A 24,657-nucleotide genomic window follows, 5' to 3' on the forward strand; every position below is an offset into this window, starting at 1 on the left:
ACATGTCGAGGGGCCGTTCTGACGATGGACTAAGGGGCTCGGGGATAGCACGTGTCCAGCGGGGCAGGTCAGCCTTTCTCTTCTCCCCACAGACCTCAGCACAGCTCTGCACCTCGGAGGACTTGGAGAAGTTTCTGGGCCTATTTGGGCAATAGGAGAAGGTCATGGGCTGTCTTTCCAAAATTCACGTCCACCTAGAACCCCCGAATGAGACCTGTTTAAAGAGAAGGCCTTAGCTTATGGAACATTAAGATGAGGCCACCCTGGAGCAGGGTGGGCCCTGAATCCGAGGCTGGTGTCCCTGCAAGGTGACGAGAGGGTGCAGGCGTGGAGGAGACACATGGGGATGGGGTGGGGAACAGGCCACCGGCTGCAGAGACGGGTCAGGCCCAGCGAGGGAGGAGGTGGGAGGAGCCCCGGAGCCCTCAGAGGAAGCCGGGCTGGCACCTGGGCCTTGGACTCTGGGACTGTGAGGGAATCAGTTCTGCTGTCTGAAGCCACCTGCTGTGGTCCTGTGTTACAGCAGCGCTGGGCACAAACATGGGAGGGCCTCGTGATTGGGACTGGGGCATTCACAGGCCCGGCAGGCTGGTGAGCCGGTGCCTGGCAGGTGGGGAGGACATGGTGTGAGAGGCGGCCTGCGGTCCGGCCACTGAGCTCCAGCACAGGGACTGGTCGCCAGCCAGTGAGCTCCAGCACGGGGACTGGTCGCCAGCCAGTGAGCTCCAGCACGGGGACTGGTCGCCAGCCAGTGAGCTCCAGCACGGGGACTGGTCGCCAGCCAGTGAGCTCCAGCACGGGGACTGGTCGCCAGCCACTGAGCTCCAGCACGGGGACTGGTCGCGGGGCTTGGTCGCCGGCCAGTGAGCTCCAGCACGGGGACTGGTCGCCGGACAGCAGTGTCAGCGTGGACGGTGATCCCTCTAGAAGCCCTTCTTATGTCTCAGGCCGGAAGCCAGGCACTGCACGCCGCTGGGGAATGGGCCGCTGCTGTGAGGGAGAGCGCCCGCTGTGCAGTGGGTGTCAAATTAATATTAATAAACAAAAGAGCCAATTATCCTTCGTTGCAGACAAGTTTCTTTGCAGAAAATTTACGAAATACAAGAAGCAAATAAAAAAAATCAAAACCACCCAGGAATACAACAGTTATGATGTGCTTTTTTCCTAATCCTCAAAGCAAAGCTTTGGAGCCCATATTATTTCTTGTTTGAATTAAATGCAGTTCAGAAAGAGAAAGTAATTTCCCCAAAGCTGCCCAGTGAGGAGAGGGCGCCCAGGTGTGTCTGCTGCTGCCCCTCTCTGCAGACCCCAGAGCTGTCCCTGCAGCCCTCTCAGAGGGGGCCCCCACCCTGGAGTCTGCCCTTCACCTTCCCCTTGCTTCGACCAGAGCTAAACTTGCCTGTGATGACGAGGGAGTGTTTGGGAGACCCCCACGCTCTGTGTGGTTGGGCCCCTGGTCAACATCAGCCCGGCCTGCACCCCTGCTGCGGCCCTTCGAGGCTGCCCCGCTCCTGGGGACAGGCCCCCCCGCATGCTGCTTCCTGTAGGACCCACTCTTGAAATCGGTCTGAGCCATAGATGAGACTCGTCAGGCAATGGGCATTTTTATTAGAGGCAAAATTAAATTTGGATGCCCAGGATCTCTATCAAGAGCAGAGAAAGGAGAAGAATGACGTGTGTATTTGTTCACTGCTTCCACCAGGAGCGCCTGCTCCCGCACCGGCCGCTCCGAGCCCCGGTCGTCGGGCTGGGGGAGTGCCTGCTCCCGTACCGGCCGCTCCGAGCCCCGGTCGTCGGGCTGGGGGAGTGCCTGCTCCCGCACCGGCCGCTCCGAGCCCCGGTCGTCAGGTGCCAATGAACCGTGTCAAACAGATGACGTGGATTTTTCTGAATCTGCTGCAGAGCCGGATTTTAATTGAATCAATGGGAGAAGCAGGCCTGCTATTAAGTTTTATTAAATTCTATTTGCTTGTATCCTTGCCATTTAAAACATGACTGTTTAAAAAGAAAAAAATACTGGGCAGCCAGGCAGGGTTGAAGGTCGCAGGTTTGGGGTCACATGGATCTGGGTGGGACCCCCTGGGTCCGCCTCCGTGATGCGTGTGTCTTGTATGGAGTCATTTTACTCCTCCGAGCCTCTGTTTCTCCTTAAGTGGGCACAGGAGTGCTCAGTACTACTTAAGGTATTTGAAGAATTAAATGGGATTAAAATTTCAGCCATATATAAACATCTTCCTCCCTCCCTCTTCCTCCTCCCGTGTCCTCCCTCATCCTCCTCTGTCCTCCCTCCTCCTCCTCCTCTAAGGAGAAGAGAATGGTTGCCAGCAGTTTTCCCGAGTACCTGGGACAGGAGCTGGCGTTTCTGTAGACCTTTGCTCTGAAAGGAATCTCTTGTGCGTCCTGTCTTAGTCACATCTGTTGGACTGGGGAGGTGCTCTGCGTGTCTCGGTCGCGTCCGTCGGACAGGGGAGGTGCTCTGCGGCTCGGTCGCGTCCGTTGGACCGGGGAGGTGCTCTGCGTGTCTCGGTCGCGTCCGTCGGACTGGGGAGGTGCTCTGCGTGTCGGTCGCGTGCGTTGGACTGGGGCGATGCTCTGCGTCTGGGGGTTTTGGGAGAGCAAGTTGGGGGCGTGCTGGCCAGTGTCTGACAATAGGCTGTTGGAAGCGCAGCCGTGGCGTGTAGCATCGCCAATCATAGTGTCTGTGTCTCTGTCTGTCTCTCCACCACGGACCGTTTCAGGCGACCAACACGCAGTCTCCAAGCTTGGAGTTGCCTGCTGTAGGCCCCCCACCGACTGCCGGAACCCCAGCTCCCAGGCCTTCCAGCCTGTGGGTGTTGGTAGAGGGTTTCGGCAGTTGTGAGCCTGGTCAAAGCCTCAGCTCTTCCCTCACTTGGGCAATCGGTCCTCCATATTAAATCCCTTTTGTTTGACTGGTTGGATCCCACCTGATACAATTGGGGTGGCCCCAACCAAGGACCTATGGTTACAAAACAGGACACAGAAGTCCATGAGGAGGAGTGATTGTGCCTTACAGGAAGGGACATATCCACATGTGTCAAAGGGTTTAGGGGATCACGGTGGCTTCAGCACAGCCCACGGACGGCACAGGCTACAGATGGCACAGCCCACGGACTGCACTGCACGTTTTCCTGAGCCCAGGGACTGTGCTGGGGTCAGGGCCAATGTGTGTCTCCATCCGTTTGGCATTTTGCTATTCATATAAAGGAACATCTGAGACAGGGTAATTCATTAAGAAAAGGGGTGTAATTGGCTCACGGGCCTGCAGGCTCTACAGGAAGCCTGGCACCAACATCTGCTTCTGGGAAGGCCTCAGGGAGCTTCTTCTCAGAGCAGAGGGGACGTGGTGAGGGAGGGAACAGGGAGGGTGGTGCCAGGACCCTTCTAACAACCAGCTCCCTCAGGAACTACTAGAGTGGACGTTAGTTACCATGAGGACAGTGCTGGACTGTTCATGAGGGATCCACCCGTGACCCAAACACGTCCCAGCAGGCACCACCTCCATGTTGGTTAAATTTCTACTTGAAATTTGGAGGGGACAAACATCCAATCTACATCAGCATGTCACTGTGACTTAAACAGGTATGGTTGGTCCCCATGTGGGGCACCCCTCTGAGGCAGGCGTGAGAGTCTAGGCCAGCAAGGACACCCTGGTGGCCACGGCCGAGTGTTGGCCACGCAGCCGCGCAGGGACCATCTTCAACAGCGACACCGTGTGGCAGCAGATGCAACGGCAGCAGCGGACGTTGGGACATCTCCAGCTCTGCCCCACCCATGCAAGGGTGGGGAGCTCTTTGGATTACATGATCTCTAGGATCCGTGGGTACTTTCTCCGGAACAGGGGCAGTTCTCAAGAGGCGTGTGGCCACTTAGGCAGGTAAGGACAGAGGGGAATAGTCAGGGAAATAAGGACACTTGGAGGTGTATTTGGTGAAGCAGAGTGTTTGCCAAGTCAAGGTCATGCCCGTTGAAGAGTCTCCTGTCCGGACAGCGTGGACAGCACCTCACCTCCGCTGCCCTGCAGGGATCTGTCATCCCAGGTGCTCTCCTCCGGACTCCTCCTGGTGCCAGGGAGGAGGGGCTGGGCCAGGTGAGGTGGAGCAGCCATGGGCTTCCCTCAGCGGGAGGGAACACTCACCTCCCTGAAGGGTGGGAGTTCTACTGAGGATTCGAGAGTAATTTTCCAGGTGTCAGGTTTTCTGTGGGATCCTGTGTGGGCTATGAACCAGCCAGCTTTGACTTGCCTGTCAATTTGCCTAATGAATTGGTGTGTGAGCGAGCCGAGTTTGCACCTGCCATCCTCTTGGTCTAAACTACAGGCACTGCACGTTGCAAGATAAGGGACGCTGCACATCCTTCACCGGGGAAACTTCTGGACTCCTCACTTCACCTGGGAAACTTCTGGACTCCTGTGAGTCTGGCTGAGGGTGGGGGGGTCCCTGGCAAGCCACTCACTTTTGGGGCCTCACTCACTGCCCGTGTTTTGCCTCCATGATCTTAGAATTTTGGCAAGGTCTGGACTAGACAGAGGGCTGAGGCTTGGGCTGGGGTTGGGAGAATTCTCTGCTGAGAACAGAGAAACTGGGACCCCTCAGGGCTTCTTACAGGAACAGGAAGCAACGACTGGGGAGTCCCAGAGGAAGGCGTTGAGCAGAGGGGCCGTGTGGTGGGTGGGCACCCCAGCAGGCTGGGTGCTGGGGGAGGAACATGAGCCCCTGTGGGCTTTGGAAAGAGCAGTGAAGTACAGCCCCATCGCCTCTGCCCAGGGCTAGTGGACAGTGAAGTGTCCCTGCAGGCTGAACTCTGGGCTAGTGGACAGTGAAGTGTTCCCAGCCCCATCGCCTCTGCCCAGGGCTAGTCGACAGTGAAGTGTTCCCAGCCCCATCGCCTCTGCCCAGGGCTAGCGGACAGTGAAGTGTTCCCAGCCTCATTGCCTCTGCCCAGGGCTAGCGGACAGTGAAGTGTTCCCAGCCCCATTGCCTCTGCCCAGGGCTAGCGGACAGTGAAGTGTCCCCACAGGCTGAACTCCGACTGGTGACAACGGGTCAGCGTCCTCACTCTCTGGAGACTCGGAGCCTGGACTTGCCAAATTTGGCAACTGCCCACTTTGTTTTTTCTTTGAGATGGAGTCTCGCTCTGTTGCCCAGGCTGGAGTGCTGTGGCTCGATCTCGGCTCACTGCAACCTCCACCTCCCAGGTTCAAGCTATATTCTGCCTCAGCCTGCTGAGTAGCTGGGATTACAGGTGCCTGCCACCACGCCCAGCTAATTTTTGTATTTTTAGTAGAGATGGGATTTCACCTTAGCCAGGATGGTCTCAATCTCCTGACCTCAGATGATCCACCCACCTCAACCTCCCAAAGTGCTGGGATTATAGGCGTGAACCACCGTGCCTGGCCTTTTAAAAAAATTTTTTAGATTCATGGGTACATGTGTGGGTTTGTTATGTGGGTATATAGCTTGATGCTGAGGTTTTGGCTTCTAACGATCCCATCACCCAGGGAGTGAACGCAGCTCCCAACAGGTGGTTTTCCAGCCCTCATCCTCCTCCCCCTCCCCCTCCCACCTGCCCCTCTGGAGTCCCTGGCGTCTGCTGTTCCCTCTCTGCGTCATGTGCACGTAGCATTCAGCTCCCGTGGATAAGTGAGAACACATGGTTTTGGTTTTCTGTTCGGGTTCAGTTCTCAGGCTGACGGCCTCCAGCTGCATGTGTGGCTGTAGGGGACGTGCTCTCCTCCATTTTCCCGGCTGCATCGAGTTCATGGTCTGTCTGCACACGTGAGGCCACCTGCCAGGCCACATCCCAGCACAGGCGTCCGCCAGTGATTTCCTCATCGGCCAGAGTCTGCGTCTGCAGCTTTGTGAGCCACTCAGCCATGGCTGGACTCCGCACCAAGAGCCCCACAGCGGTGGCCACAGACAATAGTAAGCAAATGGGTGTGGCTGGGTGCCAATAAAACGGTATTTATTAAAACAGGCGAGGGGCTGGGCTGCGGCAGGGCCCAGGTGCCTGGGAAAGAGGTGGGACCAGGCCCCAACCCCCAGCTCAGCTCCCAGGAAGACACACACAGCGCTGCTGCCTAATCCTCTCTTTATTTGGTCTCTGCTGAAGCAGTCGTGCCAGCCTCCTAGACACGGCCTCAGGTTTGTCGCCGTCCATGTCCTCCAGCACCCCTCTTACCAGACCACAAGGAGCTGCATTATGATGTGTGACTTAGGTCTTGGTTGGAGGGCTGAGCAGCCGCAAGTGCTGGGGGAGGCTGCTTGGAGCATGGGAGGCCTGCGGGTGGAAGACGCCAGGGTGCAGCCTGGTGCGTGGTCCGGGGCTTGGCCTCCCTATGGGGCGTGGGGGGCTGTGGTACATGCAGAGGCGGCGGCTGTCCCAGCAGCCTGGCCAGGAGATACCGTGGAGAAGGCACGTGTTTGAGTTGGCATCACTGTCCCCAGACACCCTCCCTCGGGTAGAGCCGCCTGTCCTAGGAGAAGCTGTACTCCAGATGCAGTGGGTGATACCCTGGTCACTCAGCCACACCCCGGCCCCTCGGCCTCTGCTGTCCTGGCCGCACATAGAGCCCTGTCCTGCTGTGTCTGCCGGGCACACCCCGGTCACTCAGCCACACTGGCTCAGCCCAGCGCCTTCCCGAGGTCTGTGGGGGTCTGAGCGGAGGTGGGGTCAGTGCCGTGCATGTTTGATCCAGTTTCTGATCATCCACTTCTGCCCCGAGCACCTCTGCACCACCAGCCGGAGCCCGAAGTTGGCATCTTTGGACATCTCCACCTCCAGGCAGCGGCCCGTGGCCCGGCTCACAATGGGGCCACTCTGTGGGGTCAGGCACATCAAGTCAGCCAGGTGCGGGCGTCCTTGTTCCCCCTCCCCCCACCTCAGGGAGGCTGCTTCCTGCTCTCAGCCCTCATGCTCATTCTTGGGGCAGCTTGAATGGAAACCCAGCATCACAGCAGCACCCAGGGGGGCCGGGAAGGGGCTGACTTCAGTGGAGCTTCGAGGACTTCCCATCTTTCCTACAGGGCTAGCAGCCCAGGTTGGAATCATACCTCATCCCCTCCCTAAATCCTCCCTCTACCCTGGGCACCTGAGGCTGGAAGAGGCAGATGCAGGGCTATGATCAGACTGTCCAGTCCGGCCCCTCTCTGGCTGTGTGACCCTGATCAGTCGCCTGCCCTCTCTGTGAGCGTCAGGGCCCATAAGGGAGCAGCTGATCCAAGGACCCGTCCCCTGACCACCCACTGCCGCACTCCAGCTCCCACCCAATGGGCTGGCTCTAGTGGCAGAGACACCCAGGGGTCCCAGCAGCCCTGCCCCAACCCCACGGCCCCCCTTCCCCAGAGGCTGACCTGGGTGAAGTCCCACAGCCGCTGTGTTGGCCGCGCCACATCCTCACACTTCTTCAGGGTGGGCATGCGGCCCCTGCCGTCATCCACCAGACACTTGGAGTCAGGCAAGAAGGCTGTGGAGCCCAGAGGCCCCAGCTGCAGCAGGCCGTCAGCGCTGTACCGCACCAGCTGGGGACAGGACCACCGGGACTGTGTGTGAGCAGTGCCCAGGCTCTCCCCAGTGAGCACTGACAGGCCGTGCGAGCTGCCTTGAGCTGCAAATGGGGCCCTGCGCGGCTGCCTTGGAGCCTCCCACCCTGGGGACACTGTTGTGGGCGGGAGAGGACCGCCGGGCAGGGCCCACGGGGGGGTGCGGGCTGGACGGTGCCCAAATGCTCTGCAGGGCCAGGCTCCCGGCTTGCACAGGTGGCTGGTCTTCCACCTGGACAGACGTCATGAATGTGGCTCAGACCCAGAGCACGGCCCCACTCATTTCGGGGAGGACAGTAGTCGGGTTTAATTTGGGTAACATGCAGTGCCGTGTGTGAGCGGAACACGCACTACCGTGGGGTTAGAAACGTCCAGCTCCTTATGGGGGTCATGGTCAGAATGGCCTGGACCTTCACTACGGCCAGCCCCTGACCACTGTGATTCTGCGGGGCTGGGGCTGGGCCTGGGCCTGCGCTGCAGGTGAGTCCCACCCAGGCGGGGAGGGCTTGGAGGTTAACAGCACTATTTCCGTGTTAATCCACCCCAGGGCCAACGCTGCAGGTGAGTCCTGCCCAGGTGGGGAGGGCTTGGCAGTCAACAGCACTATTTCCGTGTTAATCCACCCCAGGGCCAACGCTGCAGGTGAGTCCTGCCCAGGTGGGGAGGGCTTGGCAGTCAACAGCACTATTTCCGTGTTAATCCACCCCAGGGCCAACGCTGCAGGTGAGTCCCGCCCAGGTGGGGAGGGCTTGGCAGTCAACAGCACTATTTCCGTGTTAATCCACCCCAGGGCCAACGCTGCAGGTGAGTCCCGCCCAGGTGGGGAGGGCTCGGAGGTCAACAGCACTATTTCCCACTATTTCCGTGTTAATCCACCCCAGAGCCAATGCTTCCCACACTTCGCTTCAATCACGCGACAGCCCTGAGCGGTAAGTGCTGTTGCTGTCTCTCTTGACTGAGGGGGGAGTGATGCACCCACAGCCCATCTGACCCCAAAGGCCTGGTTCCTTTTTAATTTTTTGAGACAGGGTCTTGCTCTGTTGCCCAGGATGGAGTGCACTGGTGTGATCTCAGCTCAACCTCCGCGTCCCAGGCTCAGGTGATCCTCCTGCCTCAGCCTCCCGAGCAGCTGGGACTACAGGCATGCCCCACCATGCCCGGCTAATTTTTGTATTTTTTGTAGCGACAGGGTTTTGCCACGCTGCCCAGACTGGTCTCAATTCCTGGGCTTAAGTGATCTGTCTGCCTTGGCCTCCCATCGTGCTGAGATGACAGGCGTGAGCCACTGCACCCGGCCCAGGCTGTTTTCAATTCCCCGTGTTCTGCTACCTTCCAGGTGGGGCGGGCTGGGAGGCCTCTTCTAGAGGGGCCCTCAGGCTGCTCCAAGCCCTGGAATGCAGCCCTGGTGGCCTCAGAACGCCCCAGCAGGCTGGCCCCGTGCCTCTGCCCCAGGGTGTGGGGTCCGGGTGGCCTGGGGTCCTCCCCTTGGGAGCTGCATGGGTGGCCGCTGCTACTCCTACCTGGGAGGACATCCCGTGGCAGGGGTAGAGGATTGCCCGGTCGCCGTCCTCAGCTCCCTGGTCCAGACAGTAGCCACTGGCTTTGCTGTTTCTCACCTGCAAGCAGAAGCCCCAGGAGAAAGTCCAGTCACCTGGGGGTGCAGCCCCAGGGAGCTTCACGCAGCCAGCTCTGCAGCCAGCACCTAAGGAGGTGCCCGCGGGAGGAGGAGGGGGCGTGTGGAGTGCTCGGGCTGGGTGGGCCACCTGGGAAGGGACTTGCTGGACCGCCTGGGAAGGGGTGGCTGACCGAGTTTGTCACTGATGGAGACATGGAAGTGTCCGCCATGCACAGATGGAGACTTGGCCATCACTCAATAGGGGACACTTGAGGATGGCAGTGTCAGCCTTGCTCAGCAGCAGGGACGGCGGCCCTAGGCTGTGGAGTGGCTTCCCTGCCTTGCCGCCTGCTCCCTGCGCCCTTGCGGCTCCCACTGAGTGGGTAGAGACCGCTCGCCAGCCTTGCAGTCTAGGCTGGCCTTGGCTTGGACCCTTGGGAGACCTTTCAGCTTCCACTCTGTCTTGGAAGGAATCCTGACAGCCCTCTGAGAACAAGCCCAGGCCAGACTGCTGGGGGATGAGTTGTCATCGGGCAGCCAACCTCCAGCCGCCAGAACAGGCCCATCGGAGAGCAGCACAGCCTGGATCAGGCCAGCAGCACTGCCTGGGTGGCCCTGGCTCGTGAGCAAGTGTAGACGCTTATTGCTTTTGTCCACCGCGTCTCCAGGCTGCTGGGTTTGCAGCAGCTGACCCATCCACTACGGCCACCACGAGAGGTCACACAGGTTTGAATTGGGACTGTTGAGGAAGCCCAGCAGAGTCTGGATGTTACAGCTGCTCTGGGTTGGGGGTGCCTGTACTTGGCTAATTGAGGATGGAGTGGGCAGAGTAGAAGCACAGGGAGGCTGGGGGACAGGGGCGGCGCCCCGATGCACTCTCAGCGCTGCCTGGGAAACCTCTGTGCCCAAGGGACTGGAGTCAGCGCAGGGTGGACCAGGAGCTGCAGGAGGGGAGGCTCAGCGAGGACCATCCACCCCAGGGACCCTTTTCCTTGCCCCATCCGGGTGCCAGCTCAGGGCTGGGATGCTCGAGTCTCATGGTGGGAGGCACCCCATCCCCTGCACAGACTGGGGAGAGGGCAGAAGAGCAGCACCTTCTTGCTGGCTTTACAGAGCGCTGTGCATGTGGGGGCCAGTGGAGGCGGGGGTCTCTGTGTAGCTGATGGGCCTGTGTGAGTGTGCATATCACCCATTGTGTGCATCTGTGTGGGCACCTTCATGCATGCACGCTGGTATATGAACACGGCTCTGCATATGTGGATGCACAGATGTGTACACACACATTATTTTGCCTTGATAACAAGGGCCTGTATGTTTATCTGTGCACAGGCAGGCCCCTTTGGGGTTCATGCACTTAGTGAAACATACATCTGTGTATGAAGAGCTCTGTGTGTACATGAGCAAAACTGTGTGCAAATGTATACTCGTGTCTGCGTGCACTTGTACATGAGTGTTTGCATGGATTTACGTACCTGCCTGTGAGTGTGTCTCTGTACACACATCTAGGTGAGTGCATGTATGCCTATGTACACATACGTGAGGGCGTAGGTACATTGAATCAGGCATGTGAACACATGTAATGCATGGATGTGACTACACACCTGCCTGCCTCTAGGGAGGTCCATGTGAAGGAATGGGTGTGTATGGACATGTGTGTCTGCAGGTGCGTGTGTTTATGTGAACCTGCACCTTGTGTGTGCACGTGGATGTGCCTGCATCACCCTGAATGCATACGTGTGTGCGGGAGTAAGGGCGGAAAGCCTGTCGGGCCGAACTGGGCCCTCGGGGGAGGCGCTACCTCTCCGTACGTGAGGGTGTTGTTGTAGATCCTCATCTCCGGGTACACGTTCTCCAGGTACCACTTGAAGCTGCGACACTTCAGCCTCTGACGCAGGGCCAGCCTCTCAGACACGTCCCCGAAGTCCACCCCTGGGTTCTGCAAGGCCAGAAGTAGGCGAGAGGGTACGTGGGTGTCACCATGACCTGGGTCTTCCCCATGAGGTTGGGGGGGCTCCAGGGACCAAGTCCCCTCACAGGAGCAGCCTCCCCCCGGGATTCAGATGCTGAGGCCCCATCCAGGTGGGACCCCCCAGCCTCCTAATATCCACAGAGGGTCTGAGGCAGCTGCTCCCGATGGGAAGGACCCTGCCAGAGGCCAGCCCCGGCCTGGACAGACGGCCCCTGCTGCAGCCGGCTTGTCCACACCCACCCAGGCCCAGGAACCTCCTGCCTGAGAAGACAGCCCTGCTGCAGCCGGCTCGTCCACGCCCACCCGGGCCCAGGAACCTCCTGCCTGAGAAGACGGCCCTGCTCACCTGGCCTTACTGCACGGCATCAGCCTGACCTCTGGAGGGTGGAGACTGAGGTCAGCCATATCCACGAGACCAGCCTGGTGAGGACCCTGGATACTGAGGCTCGGGGGCTCCTGGTTGGCCCCTCCTGGCACGTGTTGTCATGCATGGGTGCTGGAGATTCAAGTCCATGGGACACCCCCGGGGGGGACACCTGAGAGCTTGTACCTGGCCTTTCCTGGTCCCTGCCCAGGCGTCTCTTCCCTCTGCTGACTTTGACCCGTGTCCTCTGCCGTGAGAACCCACAGCCAAGTGAGGTGTCTGTGTCTTCCTGGGACTGTGGGGCCTGAGGGGCTGTAGGGACCAGCACTCTCTGACGGACAGCCAGCCCTGAGGGAGCACCTGCCCCCTGCCCAGGGACCCTCCAGGCTCAGGCCTTGTGGGGAGGGCAGATGACTTGGTCTTCACGGCCTGGGCTTGAATCCCATCACCTTCTGGTGTGTGGGCCTGGGACAGTCCCCTACCTTCTCTGTGCCTCAGTTTCTCATTGGTAAAGTGGGGACGATCACGCCAGAAACTCATTGTTGCTCTGTTATGAGGTTTTAATCAGCCAAGGGGCTCACACCAGGGCCCTTGGACACGGAGGTGACAGGTGTTTGCCGGCCTCACTGCCCAGGGGCCTGGAGCCCCTCACTCAGTTGCCCACACACTTGGGGAGGTCATCACCCTGCATGTTTTCCTTATCACTTTATGGAAAACAAGGCTGTAGGAGCACCGGGTACCCTCTTCTCATCTGTCAGACACGAGTGCACGTGTCCACGGCTCCTGATCTGCCTGGCGGGAGCTGATATGGGGGCTGGATGCTGGATTTGCAGTGAATGGTCCAGCCTGGGGCCACTTCAGGCCGTGTCACCCACACGCTGGGGTGCACTCTAGCAGGGGGTGGTGAGCCAATTTAGGGGCTGTAGTGGGAATTTTTAAGAAGTAGTATATTGTAAATGAGAAGGATCACTTTGGTGCTATGTATACAAAGCGCTGTATGTGGACAGATGTAAATATATACGTGTGTGTGTGCACGCACTGGGTCATGACTTAAGATCTGGTTCTTATTGGGGTTGATGCAAAAAACAAGCCTGTTTCTAAGATGAGTCCTCCCAGAACTCAGGGACCCAATGCCTACAGTGGCCAGGGAAGGAAGGGGGTGGTTCCAGAGACGCTGGGGTGTGGTGGGATGGGTCGCGGCCACCTGTCTCAGTACCTGCCTTTCTTAGGGTTGGGGGGGGGGGGCGCCTTGAGAAAAGCCAGAATTCAGGCTCTTTATGGGAAATTACAAATTAGAAAACAAACAGCAATCCTCAACTTGAAGCGGGTCAGCCACTCATAGGCCAAAACCCAACAGGAAACAACCAAAAACGTCCATCCACGGACGAGTGGATCCACACGAGGGGCCCTTTCACACCGTGGACGTGACTCAGCCATGGTGGGGGTGACCTGGAAAAGGTGGCGCTGAGGACGGGAAGCCACACAGCGTATGAGCCGTTCATGAAACCGCCAGACATTTGAGGCTGCCCGGGGCTGGGGAGGGGTCCGCACTGGCTGACGGGTGCCGTGCAGGGCACTAAGTGGGGCCCTGGCTGAGGCGGTGGCACCAGGCTGGGGAGAGGCCGCCCCTCCCTGGCTTCTAACCACGGGCAATTGCTCTGGGCTGAGAGGAAAAACGTCCACCACACCGGGGTGGGTGTGAGCTGGTGTCTTCCCAGTGTGAGGAAGGCTCCTTCCCAGGCAGACAGCTCACCCACTCACACCTGCACACACAACTGCTTGCACCTGTGCACACCTGTCAACACACCTGCAGGGGGCCCTAGGTGGCCTCCCTCCGGCCCAGCCCTGCCGTGGCGTGGCGTTGACCCCGACCCTGGGGCATGGCCCTGGCTCCCGGCCCGTGGGGGACTCACCGTCATGGGGATGTTCCAGGCCATGTACACGTGGGACTTGAAGTCATCCATCCACACCTCGGCGGCGCGCAGGGCGTTGCGCTTGGCGTAGTAGTCAATGTCGTTGTTGTAGGGCTTCCTGGTGCGCTCGATGTGGGCCACGCGGGAGCAGGGCAGCACCTCCATGCTGCCACCACACTGCCACACCTGCGGGGAGACGGCGCTGGGTGCCGGCGTCCTTCCCAACAGAGGCGGGCAGCCCAGCCAGCTAGGGGCCCTTGAGAGGCCAAGGGGCCCGGCCCTCTGTTCCTGGGGCACCCCCACCACCGACGGGCCTGGTGGGTCCCGGGGCTTTGCCTCCCGGGGGGCTGTTTTCAGAGGACCCCGCCCACAGAGAAGGTTCAGGTCTGGGTTGCGTCTGGCGCAGGCTGCTCCTCTCTGGGACTTCTTTCTCTTGTGCGTTACACGATGGCCGTGGGGAGGGGGGTTTATTCTACCGACCCCAACACTTAACAGGTTTTTCACCCTGTGGTTCCCACCCCCAGTGCTTGTTTTGTGCAGGGAACCCCCCGCCCCACTGCACCAGCCACCTCCCCCAGCACCCGAACACACCAACAATCTGTTTACAAACAGCTGCTTGCCATGCAGACGCCGCTCCACGCATCCCCAGAACACACACAATCAAAAGCCCAACCAGCCTCCCCAGCTAATAAAACCCCGCGGCCCCTGGCTTTCTGAACCGCCATGCACAGCAGAAACGTTTGTCACTGCGTATCCTTTTACGCTCACTTCCTTCCGTGTCGTTCCACTTAAGCAATACCAGCCTTCCTACACGTGCTCTTTCACTCCGGTTTGTCCCCCCGCGCTGTCCTGCCTGTGAGGGTTGGTTTTGTGTCAGCCTGGCAGGGAACAGGGTGCGGGGACGTTTGCTCTCCCGATTCTGGGTGGTCTGTGCACGGCCTCTGGTGGGAGCCGTGTTTAAATCTGTCCCCTACAGGCCTGAGTAGGACAGAAAGGCCGAGGCAGGGAGCGTTCACACACTCTGCTCGATTCGGGCTGGGACGTGGGTCCTCCCCTGCCTTCGGCTTGGAGCTCATGCCACCGGCTCTCCTGGGCGCCTGCCAGCCGACGGCCAATCTCGGTACCCTCAGCCCCCGTAACCGGGTGAGTCAATTCCTTAGATGAACTTCCACAGCTAAACCCACGTCCCCACCATCTGCTATTAATCTGTTTCCCTGGAGAGCCCTGAGCCAGCCCCTGTCCCATCCTATCCTACCCTATCCTGTGCTGTCCCATCCCATCCACCCCATTAAAGAAAGGCCGATGCCACCCACGGGCTGACGTCACTATGAACAAATGGGTCTGATCCACGTGGCCCAAGCTCCGCCGTGCTCAGGTCCTCAGCCCTGAGCCTGCCGCGCTGGACGAGTGTGCCAGGCCCAGGGCGGGCACTGTGCTTGCCTCATCTCCTGAATCCCCCCCCACCACCCGAGAAAGGGTGGGCAGCCCTGGCATTGCCCCGTTCCCTCCGCGGTGCTGAGAAAGTGCCGAGGCCGAGGGTGGTGCCAACTGCAGGGGTGCACAGGGTGGAGCCTCTGCGCAGCTGAGCTCGGATCCCTCAGTCATCCCTGGACTCTGGCTCATCCTCGTCCAGGCTGCTGTCATCTCCAGGCCGTTATCTTAATCATGTCTGCAAAGATCCCTTTTCCCAAAGAAGGCCACACTCACACGTCCCCTAGCTGCATCCTCCGGGGGTCGCCTGTCAGCCCACCCCACCCCAGAGGCCCAGTCCCTTGTGTGGGGGAGCAGGGGGCTCCTCCCTCCCCCCGACTCTCTGCCTTCAGGAAGCCGAGTCCCAGGGAGAGAGAGAACCGGGAGGCCGTATCGCCGATCACTTACGGCCGCTCCGACACCGCCCACCGCAGGACAGATCCGGAGTCCGGGGCAGGAGGGAGCCGCTCCCTCCTCGCCGAGATGACTGCACAGCACGCAGCTAACGCCAGGCTCCCTGACCCCGGTCCGGCAACCCAGAGCCTCCTCGCTGCTCAGCCCAGCCGGGGACACCCCCGCCCCGTAGTCCCACGTCACCCACAGGGGTCCCGCTCCTTCCCCGGGATGCTGGAGTCCGCGCCGCCGCCGCGCCGGGCTGAAGTTGGCCTTTGCATCCCGAGCGAGCGAACCGCGTTTCTGCATCAGGTTCACATCGTGGCAGGTGGTTTCTGGGTTTCTGTCTGTCGTCTCTGCTGTGGGACAGCCTGCCCGAGAAAAGCCTGGGGTTTTCCAGCCCCCCGAGCCGGGGCTTCCTTTCTGCCTTCGAGACTAGGGTCGGGACTTCTGCTCGCAGCGGGAAGGGGCCTCGCTGGTGAATCCCGCCCACCGCCCTCCCACTCCGCGGATGTCTCCCACCCCAACCTGAGACCACCCAGGTTTCGTGAGGAGGGGGGCGGGGCCGCGCAGGGGGAGGAGCCTCGGAGCCCGGCCCTTCGCTGGAAGGGGCCGGAACGAAGGAGGCTCTGCAGGGGCGGGACAGAGCCTCGTCCTCCATCGTCTGCCCACCCGTCTTCAGAAGCGCCTGGCACACCGGCCTCTGGGACGACCTCCAGCAGCTTCAGCCTCCTTGTCTACCCCCAGCACAGAGGCCACGGGGACTCGGTCCCCCCACCCACCACAGAATCCTGTCCTCGGGCCTCACGCCGGGGAACACGAAGCCCCCCAGGGCTCCTGACGCCTGCCTTGCCCACCCCCTGGGTTCGAAGCACCTTGGCCTTCCCAGCACCCCCACGCGCACCCCTCAGGGCCTTGGCACAGGTGGTGCCCACGCCGGGCGCCCTTCCCAGGTCTCTGCATGCTCCACTGCCTCCGGCCTTCAAAGCTCCAGTGCCAGAGAGATTAGTTAAAGGCACAAAACCAGCCGGGCACAGGGGCCCCACACTTGTAATTCCAGCACTTTGGGAGGCCGAGGTGGGTGGATCACTTGAGGCCAGGAGTTCGAGACCAGCCTGGCCAACATGATGAAACCCCATGTCTACTAAAAATACAAAAATTAGCTGGGCGTGGTGGCAGATGCCTGTAGTCCCAGTTACTCAGGAGGCTGAAACATGAGAATCTCTTGAACCCGGGAGGCAGAGGTGGCAGTGAGCTGAGATCACACCACTGCACTCCAGCCTGGGAGACAGAGTGAGACTCCGTCTCAAAAAAAAAAAAAAAAAAGGACCAAAACCACAGGCAGAGAGGAGCCAGTGCTGGTGCCGCTGAGGGAGGACCGTGGACCTGACCGTGACCCAGCCGGCAACTGGGAGGAGGAGCCGAGCCCCCACACAAGGAAATGGCAAATGTGGAGATGGCGGCTGACCTGAGCGTGGCATGCCATACCCCGTGAACGGGGACAATCCTATTTGTCCATTAAAAAAACCAGCGAGCCTGAGCAACATAGTGAGACCCCACCTCCACAGAAAAAAACAAAATTAGCCAGGTGTGGTGGTGCATGCCTGCGGTCCCAGCTGCTTGGGAGGCTGAGGCGGGAGGATCACCTGAGCCCGGGAGGTTGAGGCTGCAGTGAGCCAAGATCACGTAACGCTCTCCAACCTGGGTAAAAGAGTGAGACCCTGTCTGAAAACATAAAAAGTAAAAATAAACCCCAAATGTCACCATCAAGTCTTCAGGGTGAGTCCTCTCCCTCCGTCCTGTTTAGAGCCGCCGTCCTTGCTCCGTGGCTGGGCGTCCGGACCGGAGGCTCACACCCCTCAGTATGGCGCCGCCTGCTATCCGTCCCCATCTCTGCCTGTCCCTCCCCACGGCTCAGCTCCGCAGGACAGAGTTTCTGTCGCTTCTGCTCACAGCTGCCTCCCAGTGCTCAGAGCGCCAGTAGGAGCTGGGTGCCGGGCGCACAGTAGGTGCTTGATAAATAGCTGCGGAACGAATGTGTTCCCTTTAGGAACCCCACAGCCACTTACGGCCACTCTGTCCCCGGGGCCTTCTGCGGCGCTGGGGCGATTCCACATGGGAACCTGGTGGGACTGCTGGACGGTCTGCGAGGCCTCCCCAAGCCAGCTCCGCAGGTGCCAGCCCCGTCAGTGTGTGCTGAGCTTGCGGGCGGTGCCGAGGTCCCTTCGTGGGTGAGTGCAGCCTCAGGTCTCTCGGCCCTCGGGTCCCCCACCGTGTCTCTAGAAGGACCTGAAGCTACGGGAGAGGCGGGGCTCCCGGGCGGTGGGAGTCGGCCGGCTTCCATCATTAGCTGAGGACGCGTCACAGCCGGGGACTGGGCTGCTTCAGTCTCTGGGCTTGGGCCGCAGACACCTGAGCTTTCGGGGTGTGTGAGGTGCCCCCTAAGCACACGGGCCCACAGCTTGCGTGACCTGGCTTTTCAGCAGGGCCATTAGCTCAGGAGTGATAAAGTCAGAGAGTGAACCCCCATGCCCTCAGCAACATCCCCTTTCCAATCCCTGCAAAACAGGGAAAGAACAAGACAGCCCCCACCCCCCACCACGACTCCTCGCGCAAGCAGCACTGGTGTGTGGCGTCCCCACACCCGGGGCAGGTCTCTTTTCTGCGTCAGAGTTAATGACCGTGTAGTTTTTCACATATTTTGAAGCCAGGGACCAGTACATCATCTGCCTCGTGCCGCACTCCCCGGGAGATTGATGCTTATGCAGAGGGAGAGTTTAAAGGCTCTCCCATCACAGCCTCAAGGGAAACAGTTTAACCCCTCTATAAATTTCAGATGAATATTGGCAATAACTTCTCCACTCTGTGGGCCAGAGGAGACTAACACCTAAGGATCAGGCAAAATCCTCCCACAGGAGCCAGAGGCACTTGGCCCCCCTCTCAGGGGCTCTCAAGAGGCAGGAGGCGCGGGCCCCTCCCCTTCCTGGCCGCACTGGAGGAAGATCAGGTGAAGGAGGCCGGAGCCCGGCTGGCACTCTGCACTGAGAGCAACTGGGGATAAGCTGGACTCGCCTTCTGGCGTCTGTGTGTGCAGCTCTCCCCACTGAGAGAGGGACGCTATCACCCTAGGCCTTCGTCACATGATTTGCTTGGACCAACAGAAAGGGGCAGAACCCACCCAGTGCCAAGGCCAAGCTTGGGCCTCAGGAGACTGCGCTCACACCGATCTCTGTCTTGTAACCTGGCCACCAGCATGAGGATGAGAGACCATGTGGAGCAGAGCGAAGCTGCCCAGCTGAGCCCATTCCTCCCCACCCCAACCAGCCAACCCCGCTCACCTGGCAGCTGACGGCTGGCATCAGCAAGGCCAGCTGAGAGCAGAGCCGCTCTGCTCCACATAGACCATGTGCCAACCCAGAGTTGTGGGCCAAGGAAATGGTTGTCTTAGGCCGCAACATTTCAGAGGGGATTGTTACACATCCAAGAGCTGACCCATCCATGCTGCTTTGGCAGGTACAGCTGGCAAAGACCCTCACTCCTGTGGCTTCCTTGCATGCAGCACGTAGTCAGCACCAGTTAATGCTAGTTACTAGCCATGCATCCCTACTGCCCAAGACAATCCGAGTTGATACCCCTGTCTTGGGGTAATTATTAATAGCACCTCCGGTAACTCTCAGGTGTCCTGGTTTGGGTGACGATGCCTGTGGTCACCCCCGTGCTACCTGACCATCTGGCCCCACAGCCAGGGCGGAAGTCCAAGCGTTAGAGCCATTCAAACCACATCGTGAACAGGGGCTGGGTAAGATGAGGCTGAGACCCACTGGGCTGCATTCCCAGATGGTGAAGGCACTCTAAGTCACAGGGTGAGATAGGAGGTCGGCACAAGACACAGGTCACAAAGACCTTGCTGATAAAATAGGTTGCAGTAGGCCGGGTGCGGTGGCTGACGCCTGTAATCCCAGCAGTTTGGGAGGCTGAGGTGGGGCGGATCATGAAGTCAAGAGGTCGTGACCATCCTGGCCAACATGGTGAAACGCCGTCTTTACTAAAAAAAAAAAAAAAAAAAATTAGCTGGGCATGGTGGCGTGCACCTGTAGTCCCAGCTACTTGGGAGGCCGAGGCAGGAGAATTGCTTGAACTTGGGAGGCAAAGGTTGCAGTGAGCCCAGATTGCGCCATTGCACTCCAGCCTGGGTGACAGAGCGAGACTTCATCTCAAACAAACAAACAGGTTCCAGTAAAGGAGCTGCCAAGTCCCACCAAAACCAAGATGGCAACGAGTGACCTGTGGTCGTCCTCACGGCTCATTCTATGCTCATTATAATGCATTAGCTGCTAAAAGACACTCCCCCCAGCACCAAGACAGTTCACAGATGCCATGGGAACGTCAGGAAGTTACCCCACGTGGTCTAAAAAGGGTGGAGCCCTCAGTCCCGGGAAATCCTGCCGCCTTTCCCAGAAAACTCAGGAATAATCCACCCCTTGTTTAGCAAATGATCAAAAAATAACCACAAAAGTTAATTAGTAAATAACCAACCAGCAGCCCTGGGGGCCACTCTGCCTGTGGAGCAGCCATTCTTCTCTTTACTTCATTTCTTTACTTCTCTAATAAACTTGCTTTCACTTTACTCTGTGGACTTGCCCAGAATTCTGCCTTGTACAAGATCTAAGAGGCCTCTCTTGGGGTCTGGATGGGGACCCCTTTCTGGTCACACGAGGAAGACACGGGTGGCGTGGGTGACACACCAAGGCTGAGGGGCCGTCACTAACTGCAGAGGCCAGAGATGGGAAGACAGGAGACTCCTCCAGAGATGGGTGGGTCCCTGGGGCCCGTCGTCTGCAGGCCCTAGGCTGGCGCATCACAGCGAGAGGAGAGACAGGAGAGGGGCCCTGCTGCACGTGGGCGTTGGGTCAAAAATTCCCCCTGTACATTGAGGACTGACGTTGTCTTTGGCGGTGCTGTGGGCCTGGCAAAGGGCCTGCGGGCGAGGCTGTCCCGTGAAGTCGGACCTGTTCTTCTGGTCAAGGCAAGCAAAGCAACAGGGCTTGTAGGGTTCTCCTGGAAGCGCTGGGGACATGCGGCCTCCATCGTGAAACTGTCATCTAGAGGGGAGGCAGGCGAGGCTCAGACGTCACACTGATCACGTGTGGGTGCAGCTGGAGGACTGAGCGGGGCCATGAGGCTTGGGCAGGAGGTGCGCCCTGGCTGGGGATGGCTTCCCGAACCCCAGCTCTGAGCGGAGATGGGTGGCGAGTGGGGTTAACTGGCAGTGAGACACAGGCATGCTTGAGGCCCGAGCTCCGTCCTCCTGGGCCGTGGAGTTGTGCAGAGCTGGCATGGGCAGGCTGTGCTGCAGTCAGGGAAGCTGACCATCTTAATGGTTGAATTGAGAAGAAGCTCCAACTTGCCAAAAGCCAAACTTGCACCAAAAAAGGGCTTGGTCGCCATCTGGAGGTCGCCGTCTGGAGGTCGCCGTCTGGAGGTCGCTGTCTGGAGGTCGCCGTCTGGGTGGTCGCCGTCTGGGTGGTCGCCGTCTGGGTGGTCGCCGTCTGGGTCGTCGCCGTCTGGCGATTGCCATCTGGAGGTTGCCGTCTGGCGGTCGCCGTCTGGAGGTCGCTGTCTGGCGGTCGGCTGCCGGCCTGACTCACAACAGCTTTCTGAATCCTGGCAAAACCATCACACTTGAGAAGTGTGCTCAGCAAATCCAGGAGATGCACCGAAAATCGCGGCGCCTGCCGCCGGCCTCAGTCCACAGAAAGGGCCCAATCCTTCTCCACCACAACGCCTGGCTGCACGTCACACAACCAATGCTTCACAAGCTGAACGAATTGGGCTGAGAAGTTTTGCCTCATCCGCCATATTCACCTGACCTCTCGCCAACCGACTACCGCTTCTGCAAGCCTCTCGACAACTTTTTGCAGAGAAAACGCTTCCACAACCAGCAGGATGCAGAAAATGCTTTCCAAGAGTTTGTCAAATCCTGAAGCACAGATATATTTATGCTACAGGAATAAACAAACTTATTTCTCATTGGCAAAAATGTGTTGATTGTAATGCTTCCTATTTTGACGAATAAAGGTGTGTTTGAGCCTAGTTATAATGATTTAAAGTTCATGATCCGAAACTGTAATTACTTTTGCACCGACCTAGTACGAGAAAACACGTCAGACGCTGTCACCACAGCAATGAGGAGGCAACCTCGTGTCTACTCGGTCAAACCACATGCAGCTGCCTTTCGCGCTGGCTAGAAACAGCCGTGTATCCGCAGTCTTACTGTGATCCGCTCACCCCGTCCACCTGGCTATTCTGTCTCCCTCATCCTCTGTCTCCGCCGTGGTTTTCCCGAATATTCTCTCTGTGAAAGGCAGCAGGCCCAGAGCTTCCCAGAGCATTTCCCCCTCTCCGTCGAGGGGACCCTGGGGCAAGTCCTTCAAGAGCATTTGTGGGAATTAGGAGACGGGTACGGGAAGGCTGAGGAGTGTGTCCAAGTCACCCAGCCAGCACCTGAGGCAGCCAGACTCCAAACTTGGACCCCAACAGCAGGCCACGTGCTCACACACTGCACCCCTGCCCTGCAATCCACATCTGTGGGCTGTGGCCCATGTGACGGTTTTACGTCTGCTCAGGAGGTGAAGGTCCCATTATTCAGTGGATGTGAGGTGCTGCTGGGACCATTTCTGCAGCTGTGAGTGATGCTTGCGTCAGTGGACACTCCGCATGGCAATGGACGTTTACACAGGCAGGCCCCACCCAGCCAGGTGTTGAGAGAAAAAACGGGGGACGGGGGGCGGGGGGCGCTCCCAGAGAAGGATGCCAGCCTTCAGACCGTGACACGGAAACCCCACCCGGGTCTACAGCCTTCAGACCTCAACACGGAAACCCCACCTGGGTCTGCAGCCCTCAGACCTCGACACGGAAACCCCACCCGGGTCTGCAGCCCTCAGACCGTGACACGGAAACCCCACCTGGGTCTACAGCCTTCAGACCTCAACACGGAAACCCCACCCGGGTCTGCAGTCTTGAGACCTCGACACGGAAACCCCACCCGGGTCTGCAGCCTTGAGACCTCGACACGGAAACCCCACCCGGGTCTACAGCCTTGAGACCGTGACACGGAAACCCCACCCGGGTCTACAGCCTTGAGATCGTGACACGGAAACCCCACCCGGGTCTACAGCCTTGAGACCGTGACACGGAAACCCCACCCGGGTCTACAGCCTTGAGACCGTGACACGGAAACCCCACCCGGGTCTACAGCCTTGAGACCGTGACACGGAAACCCCACCCGGGTCTACAGCCTTGAGACCGTGACACGGAAACCCCACCCGGGTCTACAGCCTTGAGACCGTGACACGGAAACCCCACCCGGGTCTACAGCCTTGGGACCGTGACACGGAAACCCCACCCGGGTCTACAGCCTTGAGACCGTGACACGGAAACCCCACCCGGGTCTACAGCCTTCAGACCTCGACACGGAAACCCCACCCGGGTCTGCAGCCCTCAGACCTCGACACGGAAACCCCACCCGGGTCTGCAGCCCTCAGACCGTGACACGGAAACCCCACCCGGGTCTGCAGCCCTCAGACCGTGACACGGAAACCCCACCTGGGTCTGCAGCCCTCAGACCTTGACACGGAAACCCCACCCGGGTCTATAGCCTTGAGACCGTGACACGGAAACCCCACCTGGGTCTACAGCCTTCAGACCTCAACACGGAAACCCCACCTGGGTCTGCAGCCCTCAGACCTTGACACAGAAACCCCACCCGGGTCTGCAGTCTTGAGACCTCGACATGGAAACCCCATCCGGGTCTGCAGCCCTCAGACCGTGACACGGAAACCCCACCCGGGTCTACAGCCTTGAGACCGTGACACGGAAACCCCACCCGGGTCTGCAGCCTTGAGACCTTGACACGGAAACCCCACCCGGGTCTGCAGTCTTGAGACCTCGACACGGAAACCCCACCCGGGTCTGCAGTCTTGAGACCTCAACACGGAAACCCCACCCGGGTCTGCAGTCTTGAGACCTCGACACGGAAACCCCACCCGGGTCTGCAGCCTTCACACCACGACACGGAAACCCCACCCGGGTCTGCAGTCTTGAGACCTCGACACGGAAACCCCACCCGGGTCTGCAGCCTTCACACCACGACACGGAAACCCCACCCGGGTCTGCAGCCTTCAGACCTCAACACGGAAACCCCACCCGGGTCTACAGCCTTGAGATCGTGACACGGAAACCCCACCCGGGTCTACAGCCTTGAGACCGTGACACGGAAAACCCACCCGGGTCTACAGCCTTGAGACCTCGACACGGAAAACCCACCCGGGTCTACAGCCTTGAGACCTCGACACGGAAACCCCACCCGGGTCTACAGCCTTGAGACCGTGACACGGAAACCCCACCCGGGTCTACAGCCTTGAGACCGTGACACGGAAACCCCACCCGGGTCTACAGCCTTGAGACCTCGACACGGAAACCCCACCCGGGTCTACAGCCTTGAGACCGTGACACGGAAACCCCACCCGGGTCTACAGCCTTGAGACCGTGACACGGAAACCCCACCCGGGTCTACAGCCTTGAGACCGTGACACGGAAACCCCACCCGGGTCTACAGCCTTGAGACCGTGACACGGAAACCCCACCCGGGTCTGCAGCCTTCAGATCATGACACGGAAACCCCACCCGGGTCTGCAGCCTTCAGACTGTGACACGGAAACCCCACCCAGGTCTGCAGCCTTCAGACCGTGACACAGAAAACCCACCTGCTGCCCACCTTAAGGATCTCAGACTTGGCAACCCCACAATTGTGTGAGCCAATTCTTAGAATCAATCAATTTCTTCACACACACACATGAAAATGCACCACAGATGCACACGTGTACAACATACACAGTCAAGCATACACATGCACTCTTACCCACACACAGGCACACTCACACCCACAGTCACACACACGCACTCCACCCACAGGCGCAGTCACACACACGCACTCCCACCCACACACAGGTGCACTCACACACACACACTCTCCCACCCACACACAGGCACACTCAGTCACACGCACTCCCACCCACACACAGGCACACTCACAGTCACACATGCACTCCTAACCACACACAGGCACACTCACAGTCACACACACGCACTCCTACACAGTCACACACATGCACTCCTACAGTCTCACACTCCTACCCACACAGTCACACACACGCACTCCTACACAGTCTCACACACACCCTCCCACACACACAGTCACACGCACTCCCACCCACACAGTCACACACACACACTCCCACACAGTCACACACATGCACTCCCACACAGTCACACACATGCACTCCCACCCACACACTGGTGCACTCACACACACA

At 59.3% G+C, this 24,657-nt stretch overlaps 1 protein-coding gene across 5 annotated transcripts in view; it reads right to left on the minus strand.

Annotated features, from left to right (window-relative positions):
- Positions 1 to 5,955: 5,955 nt before the first annotated feature.
- GALNT9 (polypeptide N-acetylgalactosaminyltransferase 9) overlaps positions 5,956 to 24,657 on the minus strand; it is a 124,922-nt gene continuing 106,220 nt past the window's right edge. For 2 of the 5 annotated variants that reach the window (XM_055357682.2, XM_055357684.2), the window contains 5 exons: positions 13,421 to 13,606; positions 10,973 to 11,110; positions 9,080 to 9,175; positions 7,371 to 7,538; positions 5,956 to 6,837 (listed from right to left, as the gene is read on the minus strand). In XM_055357682.2, coding sequence (XP_055213657.1) covers positions 6,691 to 6,837; positions 7,371 to 7,538; positions 9,080 to 9,175; positions 10,973 to 11,110; positions 13,421 to 13,606 — 735 coding nt within the window. In that variant the 3' untranslated portion in view covers positions 5,956 to 6,690. The other 3 variants (XM_019039156.4, XM_055357683.2, XM_019039157.4) reach the window with 3 other exon arrangements.

The sequence above is a fragment of the Gorilla gorilla genome, chromosome 10 (assembly GCF_029281585.2).
Source record: "Gorilla gorilla gorilla isolate KB3781 chromosome 10, NHGRI_mGorGor1-v2.1_pri, whole genome shotgun sequence".
Taxonomy (NCBI): Eukaryota; Metazoa; Chordata; class Mammalia; order Primates; family Hominidae; genus Gorilla; species Gorilla gorilla.